The sequence below is a fragment of the Nannobrachium achirus genome (genome assembly GCF_963921795.1).
Source record: "Nannobrachium achirus genome assembly, chromosome: 3".
Lineage (NCBI taxonomy): Eukaryota > Metazoa > Chordata > Actinopteri > Myctophiformes > Myctophidae > Nannobrachium > Nannobrachium achirus.
Window position 1 is genome coordinate 74,383,118 of NC_137812.1, and position 13,674 is coordinate 74,396,791.

The window sequence follows — 13,674 nt, forward strand, 5'->3', positions numbered from 1 at the left end:
CGTATCGTTTGAGAATGAGGGGGGGAGGGGGAGGTCCAATTCATTTTCTATGTAAGTCACGTGGTTTCATGTCGTTGCCGTGTCTCTTGCTCAACCGAAGGCTGTCTTTTGGCCAAGAGATTTGCAAGAGACAAAAAACCACGTGACCTTCATTGAGATTGAATTGGACTCACTCTTCTCCCCTCATTCTCAAAGGACACGGACACGATAGCTGTTGCAAATGTTTGGACGGCACCTAAGAGTTGTCTCTGTACAGGGATTGGTCAGTTGAAGGCCTCCTTGTTGATCCACATCAGGCTGCGCGTCTCGTTGGGTTTACACTCGTACTCGATGTCGCTGAACTTGTTCCCGCACTGGCAGTGTTCCCGCTTGTAGTAGTTGTAGAACTTCACCTGCCACACCGTCTCAAACTGACCCGCCTCCGGGAACTGAGAGAGAGAGAGAGAGAGAGGAAGAGAGAGAGAGAGAGAGAGAGAGAGAGAGAGAGAGAGAGAGAGAGAGAGGGAGAGAGAGAGAGAGAGCGAGAGAGAGAGAAGGAGAGATAGAGAGAGAGGGAGAGAGAGAGGGAGGGAGAGAGAGAGAGAGAGAGAGAGAGAGAGAGAGAGAGAGAGGGGGGAGAGAGAGAGAGAGAGAGAGAGAGAGAGAGAGAGAGAAAGAGAGAGAGAGAGAGACATAGAGCATAGTTAGTACTAGGGGTGTAACGATACATTTTAATAGCGATTCGATACATACACTTATGTATCGAGAAGACACTTAACTCTGAACTAAGTAAGATCTGCACATGGCTTAACGACAACAAATTATCAATTCACCTGGGAAAAACGGAGTCCATCCTCTTTGGAACAAATCATAACCTCAAAAAGGTCGATAACTTCACAATCAAAGTGGGTGACAAGGTCATAACACGAAAAAACGAAATCTCTTACTTAGGATGTATCCTGGAAGCTAATCTTTCCAGTGAAAAGATGACTTCTAAAGTAATAAATAAAATCAACCAACGAACTCGTTTCCTACAGAGGATAGCCCCGATGGTCAATTTTAACACACTGAAGACCATAGCTGGTGCAATAATCCAGCCCCTCTTTGACTACGGAGTCCACGTATGGTATCGTGACGCCCCACAAGCCCTGAAAACTAAACTCCAAACAGCCCAAAATAAACTAATTAGGGTCCTGCTTAGCCTTCCCTATCAGACTCACCTCACCGCTACTCACCAATTAAGAGTGGGGTGGCTCAGAGTAGATGACAGAGTACAGCAGCTTGCAATGGGCCTGGTGTACAAGATACACTACACCACTATGATACCCAAGTACCTGTCAAAATACTTTATAAACATTAAGGATGTCCATAATTACAACACCAGAGGCAGCGCCACAGATCACTTTCAACCCAGAGTCAAAACCAACAAAGGGTCAAACTCTTTTTTCTGCTATACCACCAAAATGTGGAAAGCCTTACCGAAGGCCATAAAGGAGTGTGGATCACTTGCATCCTTTAAAATTGCCCTGAAAAGCCACTTACAGGCAGCAGCCGTTCGCAACTGGTAATAATGAACCTAGCCCCAACCCTACCCTCCCCTGCCCCTTCTTTGTATATACTGTTTGTTTAAGAATTACTGTCTTTGTTTTGTTTTTCTTTACATATCTACTGCATAGTACTGTGTTCTATCTGTCTGTCATTCAATGTTATATGAGATACTTCAATGGTTTCCAGTGGAAATAAGCTTAGTCTTTTCATGGATCTCCTTTTAGTAGACCTTGTACCAGTGAACTGTACCGTCATGAAACTGTACCTTTTCCTATGCAAACTTCTAATAAAGTCTTCAATCAATCAATCAAATCACGATACATGGTTGACGATACGATACATGGACGATATCGGTTCATTCATGGTGATACGATTCGATTCAATGATTTAAAATCGATATAGTAACTATTTAGCAAAGAAAATAAATCTGTGTGAAAGGTGTGGACTGGATAGTGCAGATTTTTAAGGGCAACATGTATTATTATGGATATAAATAAGTAAACACAGTGATTATCTGGCAAATACATGGACGTTGTATATTGACAAACCTGCACTTTGACATGAACCCAGAGATTACACACATTTATCCATAGACCAGTGTAGCTATATGGAAAGGAAAAGTAATTAAACCCCTCTTTTTCATTTTTCTTCGAAGGGTTCCCAGTTGGATCCCGGGCTCCCCCAGAGTTAGTGTTGAAGAGTCCTTGAGCAAGACTCTGAACCCCTAACTGCTCCTGATGAGCAGGTTGGTGCCTTGCATGGTTTCCTCTGACATCACTGTATGAATGTGTGTGTGATGCACAATCTCTGTAAAACACCTTGGATAAAGGTGCTATATAAATGCACCGTTTGTACCATTTAACTAGTAGTTGACCTGCCAATGATTCTAATGAAGGCTCCGCCCCATTCAGTGTAGCACAGTGGGTCTCAGATCGTTGGAAAATATTATGTCACGTCAGAATCAAGGTGAAACACCTTGTCCCAAAACATGTCCGTGTCTCCGGACAACATCAACACTGATTGGCTGTCAGTGTGTCAGGACGCAGTGGGTGGCGTCCGGGGGGAAGCAAAGGTCGCTTCAGTTGGATTTTTCCAACTGGGGGCGAATATACCGCTGCGACTGTTCACGTTGCCCCGTAGGATTGTTCACGTCGCCCCGTAGGATTGTTCGTGCCTCGCGGCGTCTCGTCTTTGCATTGACTTTGTATGTAAACGTGCCAGGTTTGAACGCATCATTAAGTATTCTTACCTCTATGCTGACTTGTATAGGCTGCCTGTCTAATTAAGATAAGTACAGTATGTAGGTAAGTATTCTTACCTCTATGCTGACATGTATGGGCTGTCTGTCTAAGGTAAGTATTGGTAGGTATGTATAGGTAAGTATTCTTACCTCTATGCTGACATGTATGGGCTGTCTGTCTAAGGTAAGTATTGGTAAGTATGTATAGGTAAGTATTCTTACCTCTATGCTGACATGTATGGGCTGTCTGTCTAAGGTAAGTATTGGTAAGTATGTATAGGTAAGTATTCTTACCTCTATGCTGACATGTATGGGCTGTCTGTCTAAGGTAAGTATTGGTAAGTATGTATAGGTAAGTATTCTTACCTCTATGCTGTCTTGTATGGGCTGCCTGTCTAAGTAAGGTAAGTATTGGTAAGTATGCTCACCTCTATGCTGACTTGTATGGGCTGCCTGTCTCCACTCTTGGTGTGAGGAACTCCCTCGGTGTCGTACTGACCCAGATAGACCACCTGCTGCTCATCCTTAGACTCCACCTCCAGAGGAAAGACCACGCCTCCTATGTTCATGTTTCTGTGGGAAGAAGAAGAAGAAGAAGAAGAAGAAGAAGAAGAAGAAGAAGAAGAAGAAGAAGACTATTATCTTAACACAACTCCTGTTTGATTGATTGAATTCTTTATTGGTAGGTTATCAACCCTAACCCTTAAAGGACCTACACCATGAATTTTCACTTTTTCTATTTTAAAACCTTTTTTTGGGGTCCCACTGGCACCTTCTATCCTCACAAAGTCCTATTTCTGTACATTGTGTCTTTCTCTGGTTTTGGGAAGACAGAGATGAAAAGCTTTCCACGGGTTCTCAGAACAGTGCTGTTCTGAGAGTTGACGCATGTGACGTCACACGCGTTTCCCGTTTTTTTTTTCAGAGTCAAAAAAAATGTTTTTTCCAAAAAAAAATTTTTCAAAAAAAATTTTTTTTCAAAAATTTTTTTTTTCAAAACTTTTTTTTTCAAAAACTGTCAAAAAGTCAAAAAAAAATTCAAAAACATTTTTTTTTCAAATTTTTTTTTCAAAAAACTTTTTTTTTTCAAAAAACTTTTTTTTTTCAAAAAACTTTTTTTTTCAAAAACTTTTTTTTTTCTCTTTTTTTTCAAAAAACTTCTTTTTTTTTCTGGAAAAACCCCACTAGATGCGCCCCTGAGCAAACAGAGGCCGTTTTGGTATTGCAGCTGGAGAGCCTCATTATAGTAGAGCTAGAACAAACAAAAAGAATGGTCAGAGTGTTTGTTGAGGGTTAAAACCTGTCTAAGACTCAATTTTGAGCATATATTTATACAAAAAATATAGTTTTAAAAGCATGGTGTAGGCCCTTTAAATTCAACAAATTCTTTCAATGGACTAAAATATTGTTTGGGTTAGGGTTAGTTTTATTTGATGGCCTTCCTGCCCTGGCATTTGGCCTTTGTGCCCTCAAAAAACTGACAACACCAAAGGCCAAGTGGCCACGCCCCTAAAATGACCAAATGCCAGACCAAGGTGAGCAACAGGTAACACAAGGTGTACTAAAAGGATTTTCTTTCCTTCTTCTTCTTTTTTTCTTTACAGTAGGAATAATGGGACTTCGGACTATCAAGATTTTCCAGACCTGGAAACCGCAGGAATTTGTTCCATTGTCACATTTAGAAGCATTTCTAAAACAGGTTTTTATCTCCACTGTCAGAGCTGTTATAGACGCGGCGACCGGGTATTTCCCGGTGAATCTGTGCGCAAAGGTGGGGGCCGATGGGCAAGGAGGGTCGTGAGCTTATGAGAAACAACTAAAATAAGACCTTAAAACCTGGTGAAAACAGTTGCGTGCATTAGCGCAAGATTAGATGAGGATAAAGGAAATCATTAAATGGAGAACATTAAATTAACTTCTGAAAAGGCTTCTAAGCCTACACTATAGCCTACTAAAAACTAGTGGAACCGCGATCTTGCCACACGTGAATAATTGGTTGTAAACAATAACACAGACAATGTAAATCCTTAGTCTAGTTGTGGGAAGAAAGGGTTATCATCATGGCCCCAAATAACTTTAAAATATCTTGCAATTGGCGACGAGTCTCTTACTAAATCGGCAAGAGTCTCTCATCCTCAATACATATTAAAGGCTAAGCTATATAACTTCTCCATCAGCAGTCAGTGGTGCGTGTTCCCCACACTCCCAAGTCCCAAGCCCCCACCGTTGCGCACAGATTCACCGGGAAATACCCGGCCGCGTTATAGACTTCATGTCGAACAACAATACCAGTGGTTTCACAAACCTTTTAGTTTCATGGAGCGCCATAACTCTGAGGGGGTACAAATGGAACCAAATGGACCCGTACACTCGGTTACAGACCCGTAAGGGTACATTTGGAACCCCTCTCAAGGACCCCTGAGGGTCCCAGGACCACACTTTGAGAACCACTGTCCTAGATTTGTTTAAATGACACACTGGTGTCGGCTCAATACTCGCTGTCGATCCGATACGCAAGTCATATGGGTATCGGAATCGGTATCTATCGGTATATCTCTAATTCACATGAACAACAAAATATATAGGCTACAAATTGATAGATTCATGATGTGTAAACAAACAATATTTACACAATAATTGACACTGACTGATAGACTATATAATTGTTGTCAAACAAGTATATATGAAGCGATCTACGCAAAAGTATACACAATATATGTGGTGGGGGGCCCTGCTTTATCTCTCTTAGCTAAGGGGTCCCTGCTTCATATCTCTCAGCAAAGGGGTCCCTGCTTCATATCTCTCAGCAAAGGGGTACTTGCTTCATCTCTCTCTCTCTCTCTCTCTCTCTCTCTCTCTCTCTCTCTCTCTCAGCTGGGGTCCCTGCTTCATCTCTCTCTCTCAGCAAAGGGGTCCCTGCTCCATCTCTCTCAGCTAAGGGGTCCCTGCTTCATCTCTCTCAGCTAAGGGGTCCCTGCTTTATCTCTCTCAGTAGTGGTCCCTGCTCCATCTCTCTCAGCTAAGGGGTCACTGCTCCATCTCTCTCAGCTAAGGGGTCACTGCTTCATGTCTCTCAGCTAAGGGGTCCCTGCTTCATCTCTCTCTCAGCTAAGGGGTCACTGCTTCATGTCTCTCAGCTAAGGGGTCCCTGCTCCATCTGTCTCTCAGCTAAGGGGTCCCTGCTCCATCTCTCTCAGCTAAGGGGTCCCTGCTTCATCTGTCTCTCAGCTAAGGGGTCCCTGCTTCATCATGTCTCTCAGCTAAGGGGTCCCTGCTTCATCTCTCTCAGCTAAGGGGTCCCTGCTTCATCTGTCTCTCAGCTAAGGGGTCCCTGCTTCATCTGTCTCTCAGCTAAGGGGTCCCTGCTTCATCTCTCTCAACTAAGGGGTCCCTGCTTCATCATGTCTCTCAGCTAAGGGGTCCCTGCTTCATCTCTCTCAGCTAAGGGGTCCCTGCTTCATCTGTCTCTCAGCTAAGGGGTCCCTGCTTCATCTGTCTCTCAGCTAAGGGGTCCCTGCTTCATCTCTCTCAACTAAGGGGTCCCTGCTTCATCATGTCTCTCAGCTAAGGGGTCCCTGCTTCATCATGTCTCTCAGCTAAGGGGTCCCTGCTTCATCTGTCTCTCAGCTAAGGGGTCCCTGCTCCATCTCTCTCAGCTAAGGGGTCCCTGCTTCATCTGTCTCTCAGCTAAGGGGTCCCTGCTTCATCTGTCTCTCAGCTAAGGGGTCCCTGCTTCATCATGTCTCTCTGCTAAGGGGGAGAAGTACGGGCGTTACACACGGTACAACCGTGGCTATTTGGGGTTTGGTGTCCCCGAGACTGAGTTGCATGTCTGGACAGACCGTTTTGGTCCCAGGCTGAACCATCCCCACCCAAGATGATGTTGAGCTACCAAAACCTGATGGAAAAGCGCTTTAAGCATCCTTATCACCAGCCTACTGTAGTCCTACTGTAACTGTAGTCCTACTGTAACTGTAGGCCATCCATTGTAAGAGACACCGCCGAACAACCATGAATTAAACATGCACGCGCAGTGCGCACGCACGCAGCGCCATGCTAACACCATGATTTATTAAAACCACACAGAATGGAGATCACACTGTCTGTCTGTCTGTCTGTCTGTCTGTCTGTCTGTCTGTCTGTCTGGGTAGGCCTGCAGCTGGGGTTGGCCTGGCCTACATTATTACTGTAAACGCCTACTGCACTCATATCAACAGGGGTGAGATGCCGTGGGCTCGGTTGGGCTCGGCGAGCCCACACTTCTTTTTTTCAAGCTGCACGTACGCACGCCCCACATGCACGCACACACAACCCGCGCGTGCACGTATGTCGTCAAGTTGTGTGACGCACGAACATTTCAGTCCCCATACCTGGCTAGCTGCTTTGCCTTTGCATAACAATACTCGGGTAGGCAGTTCTCACCTACATCCTCATTTACACTTGTACACGGCCAGCAGCAAGTTCGCCTTGCATTCTTTGCAGACAAAACGTCTCCTTTTGTGAACATCTCATCTGTTTACTTCACAAGAGTGGAAGAAAAACGAAGCGTGTGTTGTTTTGTCAGAGCTGCATGCATATAGCGGAGGGAGAGTTCCGAAAGTGTCTATGATTGTAAAGTAAAGTCTATAAATAAGTTATTTAATAATTTATATAAAAAATACATTAATTGAAACTAATTAACAAATGATAAGAAATATAATTAGGCTGCATTAAAAATGTTGTGATGTTGAATACAGTATTTCAACTAGCACCGAGCGGCAGGCATGCGTGACGTCATGAATTTAGAGGGGTACCACTTCTAAAATCCATATCACACCACTGCATATCAATATCTATCGCCTACAGTAGGCGATATTAATATTACTTATTGCTCTTGCCACTCGCCAGGGCGTCATAAATCCATCCCAAATGAAACGGTTATCATCAGCCTACACTACCCATTACAACAGACAGTCTAGTCTAAACTAGAATGTTATGCTCGCAATAATAGACTAAACTTAAAAAAAAAAAAATAGAATAACAAAAAAAAAATAAGAGCTGTATTTTTTATATATAGACTAATAGGATGTAATATAATAATTAATATATAACCGCCTATATTATATTCTTACTTATTATAGCCTAGCCTGGACGTAAGAATAAGATAGCCAGCCAGGCCTAGCCTATATTAAACGGACATGTTTATTCTATTGATGGTAAAAAACAAAAGAAAAACTATAAATAGCCCATCTATTCTATCATCGCCAGCCAGCCAGGGCGTCTGTCATATAATTTAAGCATAATAATAATAATAAACGACATACAATCCTCGATCGTCCCATCTTGAGAGCGTAAAATGAAACCAAATGGACGGTCCATTTGGTTTCTTTTTACGCTCTCAAGAGCAGCATCAATAGTATAGCCTATAGCCTATATTACAGGCTGTATTTCGGCCCGTTTATTAAACTAACAATAGAGAATAAACGGCTTGGTTTTTCCCAGCTATAAATGCCTGTTCTTACGTAGCGTGCGCCGGAGGTTTCATCACCACGGTGATCTTGTACTTGGATCCGGTGAGCAGCTTGATGGTCCGGTTCTGTCCGAACCTCGTCCCGTCCACCTTGAAGAACACCGGCCCGTCGTTGGGCTGGATCTTCAGGGAGATGGACAGGGTGAGCAGCTCCGGCACACAGTCACTGCCCATGGTGATGTGGAGATCTGCTATTATTATTATTAGATCTGTGACTGTGTGTGTGGATGGAGGAGATCCAGATGATGGTGATGTAGGCTATAGGAGGATGTAGGCTGCTACAGCTAACGGCTACAGATGATGGTGAATGGGTGGTGATGAGAAGAGAGCTCAGAGCTGTCAGCCGTTTTCTCCCACATCGAGTGCTATGCTGCCACACGCACGCGCAACGCGCGCACGCACGCACATACACAGGGGCGTCACAAGGGGGAGGAAAGTGGGACTGAGTTATAGGGCCCAAGGTGGAGGGGCCCTAGTAACTTTAGCTATTAAAAAATAGCAGACATACAAGCTTGTAGATCTGCTATTTTTGAAAAGTCGTGAAAATGTGAGCAAATCTTTGAATATGTGTATTTTTTAAGCAAACATTTTATAACTCAAATTTTGCTTCTGGGGGGGGGGGGGGGGTCCCTGTAACTAAATATTTTAAGATGGGGGTCCGTGGCCAAACACATATCATCTTATTGGGGTTCCTTGACATGTAAAAGTCTGAGCACCACTGACATGGAAACATATAGGTTTCTTGCACACATTTTCAAAATTTTTCAAAAATAGCAGATCTACAAGCTCACAGCACGGCACTCGGTGCCACGCTGTGAGCTTAGCTTGTATATCTGCTATTTTTCAATAGTTAATATTCATGGAGGGCCCACAGTGAATCCTTGTACCCAGGGCCCAGAATTTGGTGTGACGCCCCTGCACATACACAGTGTTGGGAGGGGAGGGGAGGGGAGGGGAGGGGAGGGTCCATCTCTTTGTGCTTGTGGGTGTGTCAATGGGCAGAGCAGAGCAGCAGGCTGGCTGAGTGTGATTGTTGTCCTGGTAAACCATTAACACCCCCCCCCCCCCTTTACACACACATGTCAAATTTACATGTCCATCTGTCTGTCATCAATCTATCTATCTATCTATCTATCTATCTATCTATAACCACTGAATAAGCAATATCTTGATGTTAACATACTAACATACACCACCAGTACAGTATGATGTTAACATACTATAACATACACCACCAGTACAGTATGATGTTAACATACTAACATACACCACAGTATCCTGTTATTTGGATCTCTCCTCTTCTTACAGTATCCTAGCCTGTTATTTGACATTAATTATCATAAAGTGGTTTGATGTTTTTAATGTCTATTATTAACATCTTGATCAAATGCTGACCCTGGACAAGTCATAAATACCCCCCCCCCCCTCCCAAACAAAAAGAGAAATATATCTGTATATGTGTAGCAGAGTGATTCACAGAACTCTAGTATCTCCCTCAGTCCATATCCCTTTGGATCAATGGTTAAGATATTGGACTTTCACAGGGGAGGCCAAGGTTTGAATCCCAGGCGTTACGCACGCACGCACGCACTCTCTCACACACACACACACACACACACACACACACACACACACACACACACACACACACACACACACACACACACACACACACACACACACACACACACACACACACAGATAGCTTAAACCAGGGATGCCCACACTTTTTTGACTTGAGAGCTACTTTTAAAACGACCAGCTCAACATGATCTATACCCACCCAAAAATGTTTTACCTAAGGCGGCTTTGGAATAGCGACACTGGTGTTACAACAATTGTAATTGGAATGGGAAATAGTGAGGGTTAAAGTCTTCATCCCATTCTGTATGGGAGTGGTAGGTTTTTGGGTTCTTTTCAATGCTACTGACTCTGGAAAACAAAGCATTGCATTGTGGGGGTTTGCCTACTTTAGAGAGCAGCACCTGGCTGCAGACACTAGGGTCCTGTTGATGTCCACGGGAGACAGGAACATCAACAAGTGGCAGGAAGTGACCTCACAGTGTCAAGTGACTTCATGCCGCTTGTGGAGGTCACGTGACGTCTCTGCCTTGCCGTCCAAGGCACTACAGTCCCTTTGAGCCGCATTGTCGCTATGTGTACATGTTATCTTTTATCTTTTAGACAACCCAACTCTACCCCCTAACCCTAAACAGAACCTCCATGGGGTAGAGCAAGAAAGAGGTGTGAGGTCACTTCCTGCCACTTGTTGATGTTCCTGTCTCCCGTGGACATCAACAGGACCCTAGTGTCTGCAGCCAGGTAGTCTTGACTTTAGAAGCCATGAAGGGAGCAGCTGAAAGGCCCTTCTTGATGTCAATCAATCAAGTCACCTTAATTCAAGTGACAGATGCCAAAAAGAGGGGTTTTGTGATTTTTGTTTATAAAGGTATTTTAATTATATCGATTTTTGAGGGCATGTCATGTGATCTACCTGCACAGCCTTTGTGATCTATTGGTAGATCACAATCTACCTTGTCCTTTTGGGCACCCCTGGCTTAAACGTATCATTTGTCGTACAACTAACAAAATAAAGTATAAATTGTTCAATATTTCTTGAATATTTGGACCACAATATACAGTATATATAAGATACGAATAAATATGAGTCTAAAATGATTCCATATATATAGGCCATTGAAACATGTTATGTCACAGTTCTCTCCTCCACATTGAAATGACAACACTGTATTGGTCTGTAGGAAACAGCTGTGTTCACAAACACTGATTACATCATCATATACAAAATCATTACAAACATCAGATCAGACACTGTATGTTACAGCTACAGCTGCTGGCATGCATACAATAAAATTATAAAATATATTACAAATATGTTTTTCTTTTTTAGCTTTTCTTTAAAAAATATTTAAATAAGTGCTTATAAGGCAGTGGTGGACAACCTTGTCTTGCACACGTTCACTCCACCTCACTTCACAGATCATTATTTCATCTACAGTAGGGGTGGCGATATGGTGATAAATATCATTGAGACGATACAATGTCTCCATAATATGCCTTTTCAGGGATATCGTATGTATCGTGATACAATGAGGGAGCCTTGTAAAACATCCTGTTGAGTTGTTAATACAGAGACTCATTGCAGAATTCATTTAAACCTGCATTTTGTTCTAACTCAGTAGTTCTCAAACTTTAAAATGTCAAGGTCTCCCCTTAACTCTGACTGTATACAAATGAAACCAAATGGACCCATATACAGTAGTATAAAATATATGATTCACAGTTAAAATATGATTATTTTGGGGGTCGCGGCCTGAAAAGGTTGAGAACCACTGTTGTAGTCGGGTAAAGGGTTAGGGGGGTAAAGGGTTAGGGGGGTAAAGGGTTAGGGTTAGGGGGGTAAAGGGTTAGGGTTGGGGGGGGTAAAGGGGGTACTTTGATCCAGAAATCCAGAAAAGGGGGCAGAGAAGACAAACAAATAGTTTGAGAACCCCTGGCCCTGATTAATGCATAGTAGTAAGTAGCTAGCGTAATACAGAATGTATCATAGTAGTAAGTAGCTAGCGTAATACAGAATGTATCATAGTAGTAAGTAGCTAGCGTAATACAGAATGTATCATAGTAGTAAGTAGCTAGCATAATACAGAATGTATCATAGTAGTAAGTAGCTAGCATAATACAGAATGTATCATAGTAGTAAGTAGCTAGCGTAATACAGAATGTATCATAGTAGTAAGTAGCTAGCGTAATACAGAATGTATCATAGTAGTAAGTAGCTAGCGTAATACAGAATGTATCATAGTAGTAAGTAGCTAGCGTAATACAGAATGTATCATAGTAGTAAGTAGCTAGCGTAATACAGAATGTATCATAGTAGTAAGTAGCTAGCGTAATACAGAATGTATCATAGTAGTAAGTAGCTAGCGTAATACAGAATGTATCATAGTAGTAAGTAGCTAGCATAATACAGAATGTATCATAGTAGTAAGTAGCTAGCATAATACAGAATGTATCATAGTAGTAAGTAGCTAGCATAATACAGAATGTATCATAGTAGTAAGTAGCTAGCATAATACAGAATGTATCATAGTAGTAAGTAGCTAGCATAATACAGAATGTATCATAGTAGTAAGTAGCTAGCATAATACAGAATGTATCATAGTAGTAAGTAGCTAGCGTAATACAGAATGTATCATAGTAGTAAGTAGCTAGCGTAATACAGAATGTATCATAGTAGTAAGTAGCTAGCGTAATACAGAATGTATCATAGTAGTAAGTAGCTAGCATAATACAGAATGTATCATAGTAGTAAGTAGCTAGCGTAATACAGAATGTATCATAGTAGTAAGTAGCTAGCATAATACAGAATGTATCATAGTAGTAAGTAGCTAGCATAATACAGAATGTATCATAGTAGTAAGTAGCTAGCATAATACAGAATGTATCATAGTAGTAAGTAGCTAGCATAATACAGAATGTATCATAGTAGTAAGTAGCTAGCGTAATACAGAATGTATCATAGTAGTAAGTAGCTAGCGTAATACAGAATGTATCATAGTAGTAAGTAGCTAGCGTAATACAGAATGTATCATAGTAGTAAGTAGCTAGCGTAATACAGAATGTATCATAGTAGTAAGTAGCTAGCGTAATACAGAATGTATCATAGTAGTAAGTAGCTAGCATAATACAGAATGTATCATAGTAGTAAGTAGCTAGCATAATACAGAATGTATCATAGTAGTAAGTAGCTAGCATAATACAGAATGTATCATAGTAGTAAGTAGCTAGCATAATACAGAATGTATCATAGTAGTAAGTAGCTAGCATAATACAGAATGTATCATAGTAGTAAGTAGCTAGCATAATACAGAATGTATCATAGTAGTAAGTAGCTAGCGTAATACTAGCGTAATACAGAATGTATCATAGTAGTAAGTAGCTAGCGTAATACAGAATGTATCATAGTAGTAAGTAGCTAGCATAATACAGAATGTATCATAGTAGTAAGTAGCTAGCGTAATACAGAATGTATCATAGTAGTAAGTAGCTAGCATAATACAGAATGTATCATAGTAGTAAGTAGCTAGCATAATACAGAATGTATCATAGTAGTAAGTAGCTAGCATAATACAGAATGTATCATAGTAGTAAGTAGCTAGCATAATACAGAATGTATCATAGTAGTAAGTAGCTAGCGTAATACAGAATGTATCATAGTAGTAAGTAGCTAGCATAATACAGAATGTATCATAGTAGTAAGTAGCTAGCATAATACAGAATGTATCATAGTAGTAAGTAGCTAGCATAATACAGAATGTATCATAGTAGTAAGTAGCTAGCATAATACAGAATGTATCATAGTAGTAAGTAGCTAGCA

At 41.7% G+C, this 13,674-nt stretch overlaps 1 protein-coding gene across 1 annotated transcript; it reads right to left on the reverse strand.

The window, feature by feature from the left end:
* Positions 1–263: 263 nt before the first annotated feature.
* Positions 264–8,450, reverse strand: cnrip1a (cannabinoid receptor interacting protein 1a; the record flags this gene model as incomplete). Its single annotated transcript, XM_080722790.1, has 3 exons — positions 264–428; positions 3,196–3,340; positions 8,269–8,450. The coding sequence occupies 3 exons, from the start codon at positions 8,448–8,450 to the stop codon at positions 264–266; spliced, it is 492 nt and encodes a 163-aa protein (XP_080578916.1).
* Positions 8,451–13,674: the final 5,224 nt, after the last annotated feature.